This window comes from Sapajus apella, unplaced genomic scaffold, assembly GCF_009761245.1.
Source record: "Sapajus apella isolate SASKATOON/1434 unplaced genomic scaffold, GSC_monkey_1.0 scaffold74, whole genome shotgun sequence".
In the NCBI taxonomy this organism is placed as follows: Eukaryota; Metazoa; Chordata; class Mammalia; order Primates; family Cebidae; genus Sapajus; species Sapajus apella.
Window position 1 is genome coordinate 725,470 of NW_022437014.1, and position 19,253 is coordinate 744,722.

The following is a 19,253-nucleotide window of genomic DNA, read 5'->3' on the forward strand; positions in this document are numbered from 1 at the left end:
TCACGTGATTGTCATGCCCTGGCCTCCAGGGTAGCTGGGACTACAGGCATGGGCCATGTCCAATTAATTTTTGTACTTTTTAGACATGCTGTTATGCCATGTTGCTCATGCTGGTCTCAAACTCCTGGACTCAAGTGATCTGCCTGCCTCAGCTTCCCGAAGTGCTGAGATTATGGGTGTGGGCCATCGCACTCAGCCCCAGTAAGAAATATTATATGTAAAATAAGAATTTAAAAATTAGTAAAAAATTTTCAATATTTGTCTAGATTAGGTTCTCTAAACTTCACAAAAGCATTAAACAAATGAAACATTAATTTAATCTCATTAGAGATAAAATTATTTAAAATAACAAGACTATAAACATACAATGGAGAAATATTACCTGACTGAAATAAACTACTTTTTTCAAGTAACTCTTGAGAAATCTAGCATCCACATAAAATTTACCCAGTTGCCAATACAAATTTGCCACATAATGGAAAGATCTGTCAAATGTTGAACCAATAACACTTTTAACTTACTTCTCAATTGGAAGGACGTGAGGTCCAGAGATGGAATAACGATATAGAAAAGTCAGAAACTTTCTGAATGCATCAAAAAAAGGCCAGTGAGAAAGAAGACAGATGCATTTACTAGTATGAATTGTTTTGGAACTATCAGACTTCCCATCTGCTGATGTTAAACCCAAAAGAAGTCTCTGTTTTTCTGTGAGATTCTCCTCAGAGTATGGTTCATAAAACTGAATAGCAGCACCATAAATCTGCAAAACAAGTAAAATATCCAGTAAATACACTTTGTATCATGTGTCCAAATCACATCATCAGTTAAATATTCAATAAGTGCTTGCTATGAGCCAGGTGAGATACCAGGTATTAGGAACACAGTAATGAAGAGACACTCCTCCCGCTTTCTTGACATATGTGAGAACTACATAGGGCTATTCTTTTTTTTTTTTTGAGACGGAGTTTCACTCATGTTACCCAGGCTGGAGTGCAATGGCGCGATCTCGGCTCACCGCAACCTCCGCCTCCTGGGTTCAGGCAATTCTCCTGCCTCAGCCTCCTAAGTAGCTGGGACTACAGGCATGCGCCACCATGCCCAGCTAATTTTTTGTATTTTTAGTAGAGACGGGGTTTCACCATGTTGACCAGGATGGTCTAGATCTCTTGACCTCGTGATCCACCCGCCTCGGCCTCCCAAAGTGCTGGGATTACAGGCTTGAGCCACCGCGCCCGGCCATAGGGCTATTCTTATGTCGCCTTACTATTGAAAGAAAAGATGCTTTGATTAATTGCTTTATAAACAGTTGAAGCAATTGTATCAACATTCTCTATAAGAAAATGATTGAAAATAATTACTTGGTAGAAAGTGAGATGAGAATTTAGGTAAGGAAATACAAATTCCAACTTTGGGCAATTCATTGAATTTCTCGGGACCTCAATTTCCCTATCCATAAAATGAGAATGTTAGACTTGATAATTTCCAGGTCCCTTCCAACTATCATGTCTATGATTCTAAATTGTATTACATATTTAATAATGTTACTTTCAAACCTTCTTTATCACAGAAAATGAACCAATGAAGGATCATCATTCAATGATGAAAAAAAGTCTTTCACCATAGTCACAATAAAGCATTTACGTGTATGGGACGGAATAAAAATTCTCTTTTCCTACATCCCTAGATACAGTTATTTCAAGCAAGTGGCAAAGTATGCATAATGCACTAAATTTAATCAGTTTTTCTCATACTATTCCTTGCATTATAAAAAACTGGAAAATATACAAGAAACTTGCAGATACAGTTTGTCAAACACATAATACCTTTTCAGCTGAGGCTCCAGTTAAAACAAATGTAGAAAATACTGGGAGAGGGTATTTGCTATTTGATGGCCAACATTCAATGGTTGCACCCATTGGTAAACAAAATAGAGGAACGGATTCTGGTAGTGAGAATGACTCATAATCTTCTTGAGGATATCTACAAATTAGACCTATAAAAACAATAATAAATATTAGGTAATCATCTCTTGAATTTAGGTGTTTATTATTTCAATGATAATAAAATGCTTTATTATTTCATACATTTGGAATGCCAAAGCATTACATATATGTTCATCAAATAACACTGAATGCTTCAGTAGGATTCATAGAAATTTTAATCCTTAAACATTATAACTATTAACTGCTTAATATTTATCAAGCTTCATCCACAAAGGCTATGTTAACGCTAACAAGAAAAAGGTAATCTTATAGAAATGCACATACTCCTAAAAATTCAGTTTGTGTTCACACTACCTTAAAAAGCATACTAAGTTTATGGTTTATTTTAATCTATCTACTTCATCAGCTGTCAGTAACTTTCCCTCAGGGGGCTTTTACACATTAAAATTCATATCCCATAGGAGTATATGTTAACTTCTAGCATTAATACAGGAAAATTACTCATAAAAATAGGAGAGTCACATATTTACAATGTCTTAGGAATAGTATCTACTCAAGCTGAGTTTCTAAATAACACCACATTATATGAAGATAGCGTTTTTGTTTTGTCTTGTTTTTAGTAGAGACGGGGCTTCACTGTGTTATCCAGGATGGTCATGATCTCCTGACCTCATGATCCACCTGCCTCGGCCTCCCAAAGTGCTGGGATTACAGGGGTGAGCCAACACGCCCGGCCAAAGATAAGAGTTGTTTTGTTTTATTTTATTTTATTTATTTATTTGCAGCCCCAGCTGTTGCAGAAGATAGAGTTTTAAGTGGCCTATGATTTCACATTAGGTAAACTAGTCTGGAAAATGGTCCATGTAGCTTCCATTGAATACATTCCAGGAAGAACCCTGTACCTCATTTTGTGGGACTACATAGAGAAGATAGCTTTCCTGGCCATAAAGCCCTTAAAGTCAAGTACAAACTGTCACTAGACATAGCCACAAAGACAGAAGGATAAACTGGGGGAATGTAAGTGGTTGTTGGTTCTGCCACTAACATCTCTGTGACTTTGGACAAATGATATACTACAGGACTACAGATAAGAGATGGTTTTCTCATCTATAAAATGAGATGAAGTAGATAATCTAAAGTCCAAGGCAGTTCTAAAATTATTTAATTATGTGCTAGCCAGCAAAGAGGTTCCATGAGGATCTGTAGTGAACTCTGTACTACACTCTCAGGTCATGAGGTAATAATAATGTCATAAAGGAAGTACAGAAACAGTAATGAAGGCCAGTCCAGTGGCTCATGCCTGTAATCTCAGCACTTCGGAGGCTGAAGTGGAAGGATCACTTGAGCCAAGGCGTTCAAGAGCACCCTTGGCAATATAGCAAGACTCCATCTCTACTTTAAAAAATATATATATATTAGCTGGGCATGCCAGCACATGCCGCCATGTACTCTCAGTAGTCTGTTACTTGGGAGGCTGATGTGTGAGGATTGCTCAAGCCCAATAGTTCAAGGTTGCAGTGAGCTATGATCACGCCACTGCACTCTAGCCTAGGCAACAGAGTAAGACCTTGTCTCAAAAAAAAAAAAAAAAAAAAAAAAGTAATCAATTGTAGATCCAAAAAAACAGAGGCTGCGTACGGTGGCTCACACCTGTAATCCCATCATTTTGGGAGGTTGAGGTGTGAGGAGTGCTTGAGCACAAGAACTCAAAACCAACCTGGGCCACATAAGCAAGACCATGTCTCTACAAAATTTTAAAAATTAGCCAGGTGTACTGGGATGCACCTGAAGACCAAGGTACTAGGGAGACTGAGGCAAGAGGATCCCCTGAGCCTAAGAATCTGAGGCTGCAATGAGCTATAATCATGCCACTGTACTCCAGCCTGAGCAACTGAATGAGACCCTGTCTCCAAAGAAAAACATAGAAGAGAAACTTGAGTCTAGAACTCTAAACACACACATGTATATACATGCATATGTATATACTTTTTTTTTTTTTTTTGAGATGGAGTTTCAGTCATGTTACCCAGGCTGGAGTGCAATGGCGCGATCTCGGCTCACCGCAACCTCCGCCTCCTGGGTTCAGGCAATTCTCCTGACTCAGCCTCCCGAGTAGCTGGGATTACAGGCACGCACCACCATGCCCAGCTAATTTTTTGTATTTTTAGTGGAGACGGGGTTTCACCATGTTGACCAGGATGGTCTCGATCTCTTGACCTCGTGATCCACCCGCCTCGGCCTCCCAAAGTGCTGGGATTACAGGCTTGAGCCACCGCGCCCGGCCTCCATATGTATATACTTTTAAAGATAGAGTCTATATTGCCCAGGCTGGCCTTGAACTTCTGGTCTTAAGCAATCCTCCTGTCTCGGCCTCCCAAAAAGCCAGAACTACAGGCTACTATGCCCTGTATGAAAGCAATTTTTAAAAGATTGAAATCTGTTCTCTTGTAAATAAAATCACTATCTTTGATATTTTGGGATCTCTGAAAATTGGACATTTTGACTATGCATTATAAAACTCCAAACTGGTTTATTATATTTTTCATTATGAAACAATTTCATGTGAGCTACAGCTCTTACTAAATCTAAGTATTAAAGAAATATTAATTTAAAATGAAAATAAATACATTTTCCCATACTTCTGCTAATTTAAAAACTTTGAACCCAGGAGGCAGAGGTTGCAGTGACCCGAGATGGCGCCATTGCATTCCAGCTTGGGCAACAATGGCAAAACTCAATCTCAAAAAAAATTAATTAATCTTCCATTAAGCATCCAATAAACATATGAGTGAAGACAAAAATGAGAATCAAAAGATACGAGTTGTAGTTCCAGTCCTGATAACACATCCTAGGCAGGTTTTTTCTTGTCTTCAACCTTTCCAGGCCCTGTAATACATTTATATATGAAGTATACCATGAAAAATAACACTTACCAGCTTTGTAAGATACAGTGTTCGTCTTTGCCACAGATTTTTTATAACACAAGTATACTGCTGATCCCCACTGGATTAAAAAAAAAAGAGAAATATGATTTAATTTTTAAAAGGTAGGAACTTGATAAAACGGAATCTTGAGCTCTCCAGTATATATTATATAAAATGTAGTAACAGATTTCTCTCTGCTAGCTATTTTCAGTTGGCTGTTTTGTCAACATTTTATTGGAATCGTCCACTTTTCTTTCAGAAGTAAACTATAACTTTTTTCCCTTGCAACAGCAATAACATGAGAAAAACTTGACTCTTTTAAACAAAGCTAAGCCACAACCATTTAGATTTTGTTCTAAGTCCAAACTGTGGGTATAAATGATAAACTAAAACATACCTACTCAAGTGCATACCTTCAACTTCACAATCTCTTTTAGATACTGCCAGGTTTTTCTACAATCCTTTGTGCCTCAAGAGTTATAATTTGTTCAATCCATTTCCTTACTTCCTATTTTCTCCCAAATTCACTTCCAAATCAGACTTTAATCACCACTGCTTAAAAGAACAACTTAACTTCCAAATCTTTTTTTTTTAAACGGAGTCTCGCTCTGTCACCCAGGCTGGAGTGCAGTGGTGCAATCTTGGCTCACTGCAACCTCCACCTCCTGGGTTTAAGTCATTCTCATGCCTCAGCCTCCCAAGTAGCTGGGATTACAGGCATGCATCACCATGACTGGCTGATTTTTTTTTTTTTTTGAGATGGAGTCACAATCTCAGCTCAATGCAACCACCGCCTCCCAGGTTCAAGCGATTTTCCTGCCTCAGCCTCCAGGAGTAGCTGGGATTACAGGCACACGCACCACCAGATCCAGCTAATTTTTGTATTTTTATTAGAGACGGGGTTTCACTATGTTGGCCAGGCGGGTCTCCAACTCCTGACCTCAGGTGATCCGTCCGCCTCGGCCTCCCAACATGTTGGAATTACAGGTGTGAGCCACTGTGCCACCGTTTTTATTCTTTAGACTATTTGTTATTACATGCTATTTGTCTGTTCATTGTCTTTCTTATTTGAATATATGCTCAATGAGGGTAGGGACTTTGTTTTCTTCACCACTGTATTCCCAAAGGTTCACAGATAGTAGTTCAATAAGTATTACTAAATAAATAATTTATTTAAAATTTTGAAATAAGGGTAAAATAGTTTTATGATACACATTCCTTAAACAATCCATTCAAATAAAGAAGTGTAATGTCATTGATAATTAAACGAAGTATATAATAAAAATTTTTATTAATCACAATTAATGTGATTTGTACAACTCCACCCCTACTCTGCTAGATTGCAATAATCTCCCAAATGGTCTTCCTTCTTTCACCTTTGCTTCCCACCACAGTCTATCACTATACAGACAAGTGAACCTTTTAAATCAAATGTCAGAGCATGTCACTGTTCTGCTCAAAATCTCAGTCTCACTCAGAATAAAAGCCAAAGTCCTTACAATCACCTAAAGGCCCTAATCATCTACCCCCCATTTCAATCTCTTTATTCTCCCTATAGTTTACTCTGCTTTAAGACACACCATTTTCCTTATTGTTCTCAAAACATGCCAGGAATGCTCCCTCCTTGAAGCCTTTCACATAGACTGTTCTGTATATTTCAAACATTCTTTGGCTGTGATATGTGAATGATTAACTTCCTTACTGCCTTCAAATATTACTTTCAAATAAGGGCTTCCCTGACCACTCAATTTAAAATTGCAGCCCATTCCCCACTACTTCCAAAACCCTTTTATGCTACCGTAGGTGTTCTTTTTTACTACAGCACTTAACGACTTTCTAACATACTATACTTTAAAAGTTATTTGTTTGAAATGTATTATCAGCTATTTTCCTCTACTCTGAAAAGTTCAACATTCTATGTTATCATTAACACCTAGAACAGGGCCTAGCACATTATAGGTGCTCCACAAAGTGTTTGCTGAATGAATTAATCTTGGAGCAGAGGTTTCTAGGTAGACGGAATGTCAAGAGGAAAGGCCCTAAGAAAGTACACCTATCATGACCTAAGAGCTAAAGAGGCAATGACAGCAGAAAAGAGTAAGAAATGAGATAAGGAAGGCAGATCATGTGGGTCCTATTAGGCTGTTTTAAGGATTTTGGCTTTTACTACTCTCGAAGACAGTGAAAGCCCTTGGAAGGTTTTGAGCAGAAGAGAGGCATTATTCGACTTACAGTTAAAAGGTCACTCTGAGTACTATATTGAGAAGTGGGGACAGGACACAAAGAAGAAGGCAGGTACTCGTAATTGTTTTGGATTAGTAATCCAGGCAAAAATTACGAGAGTTTGAATAAGGGGAGCAACAGTGGGAATGATGAAGAGAGGTCAGATTCTGGGTCTATTCTGAAAATAGAGACAAAAAAAATCTTATTTGATTATATGCAGTATGAGAGAGTCAAAGACAGTGCAATGCCGATGCCTGAGTAACAGCAAGGAAGCAGCTCAACTGGGATGGAGAGAACTGTGGATAAAGCAGATTTTGGGGTGCAGACAAGGGGTTCAGTTTTAGACATGTTAAATTTGAAACATCTATTAGACATCCAAGTGAAGAACTAAATGGAGCTAAGGTGAGCGGTCTGAAATGGACACGCAAACTTGAGAGATGTCACCATGTGTCTGCTTCCCTATACTTCAGAAAAATACATGAATTTTTAAAAAGTCAACTTACATAAAAACTTAATAAATGTTGAAATGTGTACAAAATGTTTAGATCTCAGCAAAGTGTTAATTTATATAATTATAACAGGACACTATAAATATCTGCTCTAACATCATTAAAAAATTAAATTTTGAGAAAAATAAATTTAAAAAATTTAATTCCACACCATAAGACATGGTGAGAAAAAATAAAATATTAAATTAAATTAAACTTACAATTAAGCAAAGTAGCTCATGCCTGTAATCCCAGTGCTTTGGGAGGCCAAGGCAGGAGGATTGCTTGAGGCCAGGAGTTCAAGACCTGCCTGGGCAATACAATAAGACCCAATATCTACAAAAAATTTTGAAAATTAGTCGAGCATGGTGGCATATGCCTGTAGTCCCAGTTATCTGGGAGGCTGAAGTAGGAGAATCACTTTAGCCCAGGAATTTCAGGCTATAGTGAGCTATGATCATGCCACTGCTATACTCCAGTCTGGGTGATAGAGCAAGATCTTATCTCTAAGAAAAGAAAGAAAAATTAAATTTAAAATTTTGTGATTAAAAACCCAATTGCTGTCCCGGCATGGTGGCTCATATCTGTAATCCCAGCACTTTAGGAGGCTGAAGTAAGAGGACTGCTGCAGCTCAGGAGTTCGAGAGCAGCCTGGGATATGTAGGGAACCCCCAACTCTACAAAAAAGTTAAAAGTTAGCTGGATATGGTGGTGCTGCTCAAGAGGCTAACGTGGAAGGATCACTTGAGCCCAGGAGGTCGAGGCTGCGTGAGCAATGATCAGGACACTATACTACAGACTGGGCAACAGAATAAGACCCTATCTCTAAAAAAACAAAAAGAAAAACCCAATTGTTTATTCAGAGCAGCTGCAGTAGAAAAAAAGAAAAAAGAGACCCAATTGTTGACAAAGTTATGAAAACAAAAATCAATACTCTTCTATTTTACTGGTAGGAATTTTAATGGGCTAAACCCTTCTGGATAAAAACCTTTTTTTTTTTTTTTAAGGGGGAAAGGGAGCCAGTGAGTTCTCTAAAGCCCCTTTTTGTTTTGTTTTGTTTTTTTGAGACGGAGTCTCACTCTGTCACCAATGCTGGAGTGCAATGGCACGATCTTGGCTCACCGCAACCTCCACCTCCTGAGTTCAAGCGATTCTTCTGCCTCAGCCTCCCGAGTAGCTGGGACTACAGGCGTGTGCCACCACGCCCGGCTAATTTTTTTTTAGTAGAGATGGGGTTTCACTGTGTTAGCCAGGATGGTCTCGATCTCCTGACCTCATGATCCACTGGCCTCGGCCTGCCAAAGTGCTGGGATAACAGGCGTGAGCCACCACGCCCAGCCCCTCTGGATAAAAATCTTAATATAAATATATGCTTTGATCCAGAAATTCCAGGACGAACCATAAGGAAGTAATTAATACAGTACAGTGTTCAGGAGTTTGGTTCTGGAGTTCTGCAGCCTGAATTTGAATCTTGCTTTAACCACTTACTGAAGGTATGTTCATGGGAAAGTAACCATCTCTTTAACTCTCAAATTTTCTTCTTTGTAAAATGGGGAGAAAATACCTATTCAGGGTGGTTGTGTGGATTAACTGTGTTACTGAATGTGAATTACTTAGAACGGTGTATAGCACAGAAGAGCTAAATAAATGCAACTTGTTTTATAGAAGATATAGTTATAAGTATGTTCGTAACAGCTTACTTGCAATATTTTAGAAAATCGGAATCTAAAGGTCTTTACAAAAAAAGGTAATAAATAAATTGTGGCACATCCATGCAATACAATAATATTTAGCCATTCAATAATATATTTAATACACTGATATTAAGTATATTTACTATTTAATATATTAAAATGTTATCAACCTCCACAGTAAGCAAAGAAATGCAAATTAAAATTAGAACAATTTCTTGCTTGTTATATAATCACTAATTTAAAACTCAATAGTTAAAAAAATAAAAAAGTCAGTAGTTGATAACAACCAATGTTGGTGAGGTATGGGAACTTAGGAAATAGCATTTTCATAAACTATGGCTGCTAGGAGTACAACTGCCACAGCATTTTCAGAACAATATATCAACACTTTCAAAATGGTCAGCATACTCATGGACCCATCAATTCCACTTACAATTACTGATTCTTCCAGAGACACTCAAATATCCACAGAAAATGCACAGGGTTAATCAAAGCAGCATTACCAGAAATGGAAGAAACTGAAAATAACTTGTATTCATCATTTTGCATTTGTATATTCTGGAATAATATGCAGTCGTTAAAAGAATTAAGTAGAAAGTTATATAAACTGATAAAGATAGAAAAAAGGCTTACATTAGATATCAAGAAATTTCCATTTTTTGAATACTATCAAATCATAAAAAAAAGAATGCAGCAACATGGATGCAGCTAGAGGCCATTATCCTAAGCAAACTAATGCAGAAACAGAAAACCACATACTGCATTTTCTCACATATATGTAAGAGCTAAACACTGGGTATACTTAGACATAAGGTTGGGAACAAAAGACACTAAACTACCAGAGGGGGAAGACAAGGAGGAAAGCAAGGGCTGATAAACCGCCTATTGGGTAGTGTGCCCACTATATGGGTGATGGGTTCAATCACATCCTAAACCTCAGCATCATACAATGTATACCTTTGTAACAAACCTGCACATATATCCTAATTTTAAAAAGGGAAAAAGAAATACAAAAAAATCAAATTTTAAAAAAATAAAGGATGAATTTATTGTATATACCCCACATACGTGAACACAAAAGGGTCTGGAAGGACACAAGTCAAATTGCTGATTGTTACCCTGGCAAAACATGGAAGTAGGAACAAGGACTTTCACTTTCTACTTCATAGATCTACAATTTGTATACACCCTGCCCTCCAATTTCCTTTGACTATACATTTCTTTTTTTAAAATTTTAAAACAGCAATAAAAGAACAAAGACAAGACAGTTAAAGATCATGCATGGAAGAACTTTGGCTTTTATTAAGAGTGAGATGGGAAACCATTAAGGGTTTTACGCAGAGTAGTGATATTATCTGATTTATGTTTTTAAAGGATCACTCTTATCTATGCAAAGAATAGGCAAGAGAGAGCACAAATGGAAGAATTGATCAGTTAAATGGAAAACTATGGCCTGCATTTGGCCCAAGGTTTGTTATTATATATCTAAACTAAGAATAGTTTTTGCTTTTTAAAAGGGTTAAAAAAAAAAAAAGATGACTATGGGACAGACTATATGACCTATAAAACCTAATTTATTATCTAGCCCTTTAAAAAAGAAATTTGACTGACCCCTGATTAGGAAACTACTGCAATAATCCCTTTAAGAGACTATTATGGCTTAGGCCAGGGTTATGCCAATAGAGGGGCTGAGAAGTGGCCATGTTCGAGATACATTCTGAAATTTGTTAACGGAGTTTATAGAAGAACTGAATGAGAAGAAGATAAAAGTTAAGTTTACTCCAAGGTTTTTCAATGTGAGTTACCAGAAGAATGGAATTACCATTTGCTAGATAGGGAAGACTATGGGGATGAGCAGGTTTGGAGGGGAACACCAGGAGTTCAGTTTTGGACATATTAAATTTCAGACGCTCCATTAGATAAGATATTCAAGAAGGGATGATGAATTAGAGAAGTCCAGATGAGACAAATTTGAGGTCATCCACACATGGCCTGTATTTAAGTGATGAGATCACCAAAGGAGCATGTTTAGGTGGTGAAGATAAATGGTGTGAGGACTGAACCATGAGGTACTCCATTGTGTAGAGATGGGGAGATGAAAGGGAATTAGGAAAGGCACAAAGGGAATGGCTGGTGAGGTAAAAGGAAAAAGCAAGAGAGTACCTAAGAAGAAAGTATATTTCTTCTCCATGGCACTGTTTCAAGAAGGTAGAAGTAATCATTTATGTAGAAACCTGCTGAAAAATTAAGATGAAGAATTGATTTCTGGATATGACAACAAGAGAAATCTTGATGGCGTGATGGAGACAAAAGGCTGACTAGAAAGAGGAAAGTGAGGAATGAGGCAGAATATACTCAACTCTTTCTAGAATTTTTACTGTAAAGGATAATGGAATGCATCAATGAAAGGAGAGGAGTGTGAGATCAAGAAGCTTTGCAAAGGTAAGAAATTTTTGCATGTTGGATAAAATAGGGAGGGAAAACCCAGTGATTTTCAAAAAAGTAGGGAGGACCGCTAAAATCATGTCCTCAAATAGGTAAATGTATGGTGTGGCATCTAGTCCACAAATGGAAGGATACTCATGATTAGTGCATTGCTTTTGTAGTGGGCAGAAAGGGTGGGGGAAATTATTTTTTTAATTAAAAAAAAAGTTCTTTGCACAGTTTCTTTTGAAAGTACAACCAAAGTACTTTCAAAAAAATAAAATATCTAACATCTTTAAAAACATAGTTTTCAATTCTGTAATTATACTATGCTGTTTTAAAAAAGGAGTTATTTAAAATTATGCTCTTTTCATCAGGGGTTAATTTTATCAGTGCAAACAAGTCACTTACCATACTGTTATTGAGATTCTTGTCAACTTTGCAGAACGTGTGTGGTGGGCTTTCTCCTTTACTGGGTATAATAATACATATGTCAGTGACAGCCAATGTATTTTGGGTCATGTTTTCAGAGGCTCTTCGGTAAGTGATATAAATTCTTTGTGATGAGGTACTGCCACTGATATTTGCGGGGCGCCCATAGGGAGTACTCTGAATAATTTCACAACCCTGTTTCAATCTTTCTTTCCAGTCATATAAAACCCTAAAAATAAATTTTAAAAAATAAATATACAAATACACAAAGCACTTTAAATATGAAAAGTAATATTCCCAGGCATCATCAACTGATCCTTAAATATGGCAATATGGTAAAAATATTCCAATCTTATTGCAATTTTGAATTGCATGGTCTTGTATAAATTAATGAATAACTCTTTTGCCCACCAAAAACTTAAATAATATAAGGAAAAATTCTGATAAACCATTGTATTTGTTAATATAAACCAGAGGCTGGGGGCAGTGGCTCATGCCTGTAATCCTAGCACTTTGGGAGGCTAAGGAAGGCGGATCATCTGAGGTTAGGAGTTCGAGACCAGCCTGGTCAACATGGCAAAACTCCATCTCTGCTAAAAATAACAACAATTAGCCAGGCATGGTGGAGGGCGCCTGTAATCCCAGCTACTCAGGAGGCTAAGGCAGAAGAATTGCTTGAACCTGGGAGGCGGAGGTTACAGTGAGACAAGATCATGCCATTGCACTCCAGGCTAGGTGACAAACACAGACTCTGTCTCAAAATATATATATACCAGAGAAAGGCCACAATTAAATGTGAAGGCACCTGTTTTGACATACTATTTAATATGGCTATTAATTTATTTTTTTCTAAACAAGCATCTTCTTTAGAAAAAGCTACTTGCATTTTGGCCAAAGCTAAAATTTCACAAAAGGTTACTTGACTAACTATATATGGTCTGCTTGTACACTTTTATCTCCAGTACTCTCCTTAGCTTTAAGAGAACGTAACTTCAACTCCATCCTTAATCAAAAGTCTGAGTGAGGCACTAGGCTTTTATTTTTTCTTTGTTTGGGGTAAAATTACAGGCTCTTAGTACAGGGTGGATCTGGCATCCATTCAGTAAGTTTTCCATACTTAAGCACTTAGGGACACTAAGAAACAGAGTGCTTAAATAATATTAGTTTATTCCCTCACTGAATTCATTGATTTGTACTTTAATGCCAAGCCTTTGCCATTAGTTTAAAAAAAAAAAAAAAAAAAGAAGTTACATATTGTTTTTTCTGTTTTCAGATGGAGTCTCACTCTGCCACCCAGGTTGGAGTGCAGTGACATGATCTCAAGCATGATGGTGTGTACCTATAGTCCCAGCTACTCAGGAAGCTGAGGCAGGAGAATCACTTGAGGCCAGGAATTTTGAGGCTGTAGTGAGCTATGATCATGCCACTGCACTCTAGCCTGGGTGATGGAGATCGACCCTGTCTCTTTAAAAAAGGAAAAAAAAAAAAAAGAATTCATCTATAATGATCATTTTAACATGCTTAAAAGCCTCTTTCATACTTAAAAAATAATCAAAAATTTTCCAATCAGGTTAATACATTAATTTTCTAGTACTTTCCTGCAAATGTTTTTCAAATTCTCTCCCCTGCCTCTAACAGAAAGAAACCCAGGCAAGCCGAGACTACTGGGAACTGTAGGGTAAAGAAAGACAAAAGGAAACAGGAAGAGAATACAGGTTTCGGAATACAAACTTGTCTGTTTTTCTAAATCTGCCATACATCTGTTAATGAACAAAATGAACAGTTAATCTCAAAATCTACAAGGCATATTATTTGGATCAATAACAGTAAGTCATTAAAAAAAAAAACACTTACCCCAGATCTGTAAGTGGAGGCTTATCTCTTCCTCTTCTATAGCAAAGGTAAATCTGTGGCCCCACAAGACTTCCATTATTGAGATCAGCTGACAATCCAGTTGGGGTAACATCAATACAAATATAATCCCGTGGGACTTCCTCCCCAAGAGATTTGATAATAACTGAAACATCTGTAATAGGTTCTTTTGGTTTAGCTACTTTATGACAGGCATCATTGAAGTGAATTTCTTCTTCAAGAGGCTTTGAAACATCAGTTAACCCTGCTACAACAAAGTAGTCAGCAACACGAGGCCCCTTGTCTTCAATCATCTTCCATCACAGAAGGTTACATCTAAAAGGAAAGTAAAAGACTAGTACCCCCTGTAATAAGTGAAATAAATGTAAGTGGTTTATGTGCAAATGAGAGCAAACTACAAAAAGGGCACTACCTCCCTGATAAACACACTAGCATTATATATTTAACTTATATGTAAAAAGAATGTTTTTAACAATAAAAACAACTTTAGCATTTATTATAAAAGTAATACATGAATTTCCAATTTTGGCAATATGGAAACCTAGATTACCTAAGTAGACAACAAAGAAACATCTTTTTAAATGCATAGTCTGGCCGGTGTGGTGGCTCACACCTGTAATCCCAGTCCTTGGGGAGGTCAAGGTGAGTGGATCACCTGAGGTCAGGAGTTCGAGATCAGCCTGGCCAACATTGTGAAACCCTGTCTCTACGAAAAATACCAAAAATTAACTTGGCATCGTGGCGCGTGCCTGTGATCCCAGCTACTCAGGAGGCTGGGGCAGTAGAATCACTTGAACCTGGGAACCTGGGAACTGGAGGTTGCAGTGAACTGAGATCACACCATTGCACTCCAGTCTAGGCAGCAAGAGTGAAACTCCGTCTCAAATAAATAAATAAATAAACAAACAAACAAACAAAGCATTGTCTTTCAATGAATACTTTTAAATATAAATCTTACATAGACTTGTAAGAATGAAAGGGAAATTCCCTGAGGAACCAAAAGTCAGAATGCAGTCTATAAACTACCACTGAGTGAGGAAATTTACTGATCTCCTCAATAATCAAAAGGTTTTTGTTTTATCTCTTCTGAGATGGAGTCTCACTTGTTGCCCAGGCTGGTCTTGAACTTCTGGGGTCAAGTGATCCTCTCATCTCAGTCTATCAAAGCGCTGGGATTATAGGCATAAGCCACTGCACCTAATCTGGTTTGTGTTTTAGAAGGCATTAAAAGCATGTGAGATAAGACCTTCGGACAATACACACAATTGGAACTAAGCCACCTGTATAAAGCTGAAAGTTTCAAAGAACTACACTCCCAGCCAAAGAGTAGTTTTAAAAGACCTATCCACTGACACAGGGAGATAATAAAGTTGTAGGGAGGGTTGCTGGGGAGTTGAGAATTTGTAACAATAGTCCTATTCACCCTTGGAATTGGGGTTTGAATTTATGTCATCTGCATGGTCCCAGGAAGCTACAAACTAAGAAATTAATAATAATTCCCAGGTTGGCTGGGCGTGGTGGCTCATGCCTGTAATCCCAGCACTTTGGGAGGCTGAGGTGGGTGGATCACCTGAGTTCGGAAGTTCGAGACCAGCATGACCAACGTGGGGAAACCCCGCCTCTAATAAAAATACAAAATTAGCAGGGCATGGTGGCGCATGCCTATAATCCCTGCTACTCAACAGGCTGAGGCAGGAGAATGGCTAGAACCCGGGAAGTAGAGATTGCAGTGAGCCGAGATCGCGCCATTGCACTCCAGCCTGGGCAACAAGAGCAAAACTCTGCCTCAAAAAAAAAAAAAAAAAAAAAAAAAAGTTTTCCAAGGCTAGTGATACCCCTTGGAAAGTAAAACAGTTCCAGAGGGTACACCCTCAACCCAGGTTTTCCACAAACAAAGCCCAGGGGAAGACAAGCTCCTATTCCAAAACTACAAAAACACATACACACAAATCTACCAGAAATGAGTCTCAGCAAATCTATCAAAGAGAAGAATTTCAAATAAAAGTAGGTAAGAGAGATATATCAAAGAGAATTTCAAATAATAAAAGTAGGTAACAGAGTATAATGCAGGTTTATATCAAATTCAAAGCAAAAATACACAAAATAGAATCTATCACATATTTGCTGTCTCCTTCAGCTGTCTGGTATCACTTATTTCATTTATGTATTTATTTAATTTTGAGACAGGGTCTCACTCTGCCCCCCAGACTGAAATGGAGTGGCACAAACATGGCTCACTGCAGCCTTGACCTCCTGGGCTCAAGCAATCCCCCTGCTCCAGCCTCCCAAGTAGCTGGGACCACAGGTGTGCACCACCACTCCTGGCGAGTTTGTCTTTGTTGTAGAGACAGGGTCTCACTTTGCTGCCCGGGCTGATCTCAAACTTCTGGAATCAAAAGATTCTTCTACCTCGGCCTCCCAAAGTGTGGGGATTACAGGCATGAGCCACCATACACAACCTATTTTTTTCTTTAGCTAGGAAAATACATTCCACAGTACCGTCATTATTTATATACTACTGTTATAGGAAAAAAGTTTAATCTAAAACAATTTCCCAGGGTTTGTTTCATATTAGACACAGTTCCAACAAGTGCAAAGAAAAGAGTCCATGGACAAATAAATTAGGTATACACACTACAGGTCTCTCTGGATATTCACTGTCTGTATATATAAATACTAAATCCTCAGCAGTGTTTTGATAAAGGTAGCTGATAAACTTGCTTCACTTAGGATTTCCCAAGTCTATTTGAACAAGGAACCGTATTTTCCCACTTAACAACTAGAAACAATCCTTAGAAAATGATAGTTTAAAGTAAACAACCTTCCCTTGTAGATCGTAAAATATCTCAGGGCAAAGATACTCTTATGTAGTATATACTTGTTTATAATTATTAACATTTTCATCGAAATCCCAAAACTCACTTCATTTTCTATATTGCTGTCATCAGTTTTCAGAATTCATGACACATTTCTGGGAATCTGTGTTCATCGCTCAAATATGCTCTAAGTATTCCCACTATTTTCTTTAAAAATGAGACTAAAGGATTAAAAGTTCCTACTTGTTTTATTTAGATACTAATGGCGCCTATGCAGCAATTTCCTTACAGATAAGACTTCTACACATAATAAAGGGTTTAACCTTTTCAGAAATGCCTCCTAGATGGACACTTTTAAAAAGTGCTAACAACCTGTTCTTCCGAGAAGGCTGTTAAATGCTAATTCATCACCCTAAACTGATTGCATATAACGAATTCTCCAAAAAAAAGAGCAGTTTTACCCAATTGACCATCTATCCATTTAAGAAGTTGCAGAATAACAAAAGCACTTTTATGTTTAATTTTTTCTCCAATTCATTAGTCTTTGAAAACAATTTTTAAAGGGCTGCACAGTATTTTATTTTATGGAGATACCATTTTTGACCTTTGTGCTTACTGTTGATCATTTATTACTTTTATTTATTTTGTTAATATTTTTTGAAGGGTACAATGAATAATCCTGATAAGCCTCTGGATACAACTCTTAGTATTTCTTCAGGATACATTTATTGAAATAGAATTATTAGGTCAAAGGTTATATCAGCCTATATAAGTGGTTATATGCTTTCATGTGTACATTAATTTTATATTATAAGCTCTAAATATTCATAATCTTAAAAATTACTTTGGTAGAGTATTTTCATTTCATCATAATGAAGAAACTAAAACATCCTCCTTTTTCCTGGACATTAACTTTATGTTATTTAAACTGAAGCATGGGCAGGCAGGGTGGCTCACGCCTGTAATCTCAGCACTTTGGGAGGCCGGGGCACATGAATCACCTGAGGTCAGGAGTTTGAGACCAGCCGGACCAACATGGAGAAACGCACCTCTCCTAAAAAAATGCAAAATTAGCTAGGTGTGGTGGTGCATGCCTATAATCCCAGCTACTCAAGAGGCTGAGGCAGGAGAATCGTTTGAATCCGGGAAGCGGAAGTAGCGGTGAGCCGAAATCGTGCCATTGCATGCCAGCCTGGGCAACAAGTGCGAAACTCTGTCTCAAAAAAAAAAAAAAAAAAAAAAAAAAAAAGTTTTATGTCTTCCTATGTAGAAAGAAGGGTAAGAGGCCAGGCGCAGTGGCTCATGGCTGTAATCCCAGCACTTTGGGAGGCCGAGGTGGGCGGATCACTTGAGGTTGGGAGTTTGAGACCAGCCTGGCCAACATGGTGAAACCCCATTTCTACCAAAAATACAAAAATTAGCCAGGTATGATGGTGCATGCAACTTGAGAGGCTGAGGAACAAAAATCACCTGAACCTGGGAGGCAGAGGTTGCAGTGAGCCAAGATCACGCCACTGAATGCCAGCCTGGGCAACAGAGAGAGAGACAGGTCTCAAAAAAAAAAAAAAAAAAAAAAAAAAGAAAGAAAGAAAGAAAGACGGGAAAGAGATATAGTACTATCATGAACACACATGTATTTAATACTTTTTTTTGCAAACTACTACCACCTTACCCTTGGTATCCTTACTTCTCCTTACTTTGCTAATATTTTTTGATGGGTACAATGAATAATCTTGATAAATCTCTGGATACAACTCTCTTAGTATTTCTTCAGGATACATTTATTGAAATACACTTATTGACTAATAAGTCGAAGGTTATATCAGCCTTTATAAGTAAATATTTGAGGCCGGGCGCGGTGGCTCACGCCTGTAATCCCAGCACTTTGGGAGGCCAAGGCGGGTGGATCACGAGGTCAAGAGATCGAGACCATCCTGGTCAACATGGTGAAACCCCGTCTCTACTAAAAATACAAAAAATTAGCTGGGCATGGTGGCGCGTGCCTGTAATCCCAGCTACTCAGGAGGCTGAGGCAGGAGAATTGCCTGAACCCAGGAGGCGGAGGTTGCGGTGAGCCGAGATCGCGCCATTGCACTCATTGAGATGAGTGAAACTCCGTCTCAAAAAAAAAAAAAAAAAAGTAAATATTTGAGATAATTTATAAAATTCCTTTTCATTAGATCTTCCTAGTTCACAAAGTTTAATAATTTGATCTCATTCACAATTGAATACAGGAAATAACTACTGAAAGGGAACAGTATTCTTTCCATTGAAGATTTTGTCTCTAATAAATGGTGTCGAATTAATAGCGATCCCAGGCACATCTTAAGACATCTTTCAATGAATTACTTTGTATCACATGTTACCCATAATTATTATGTGGAGAATATATTTGAAATTCTTAAGAGTTCTGGAAAATTAAGGTTTCACTGTGTTT

General features: G+C 37.8%; 1 protein-coding gene across 8 annotated transcripts in view; it reads right to left on the bottom strand.

Moving 5' to 3' along the window:
- DENND4A (DENN domain containing 4A) overlaps positions 1 to 19,253 on the bottom strand; it is a 122,062-nt gene that overhangs the window by 80,621 nt on the left and 22,188 nt on the right. For 5 of the 8 annotated variants that reach the window (XM_032251003.1, XM_032251001.1, XM_032251002.1 and 2 more), the window contains 5 exons: positions 13,983 to 14,315; positions 12,108 to 12,357; positions 4,877 to 4,946; positions 1,824 to 1,993; positions 522 to 760 (listed from right to left, as the gene is read on the bottom strand). In XM_032251003.1, the coding sequence (XP_032106894.1) occupies positions 522 to 760; positions 1,824 to 1,993; positions 4,877 to 4,946; positions 12,108 to 12,357; positions 13,983 to 14,293 (1,040 nt within the window). In that variant the 5' untranslated portion in view covers positions 14,294 to 14,315. Of the gene's footprint in view, positions 1 to 521; positions 761 to 1,823; positions 1,994 to 4,876; positions 4,947 to 12,107; positions 12,358 to 13,982; positions 14,316 to 19,253 lie in introns of those variants that run through there. The other 3 variants (XM_032251006.1, XM_032251004.1, XM_032251005.1) reach the window with 1 other exon arrangement.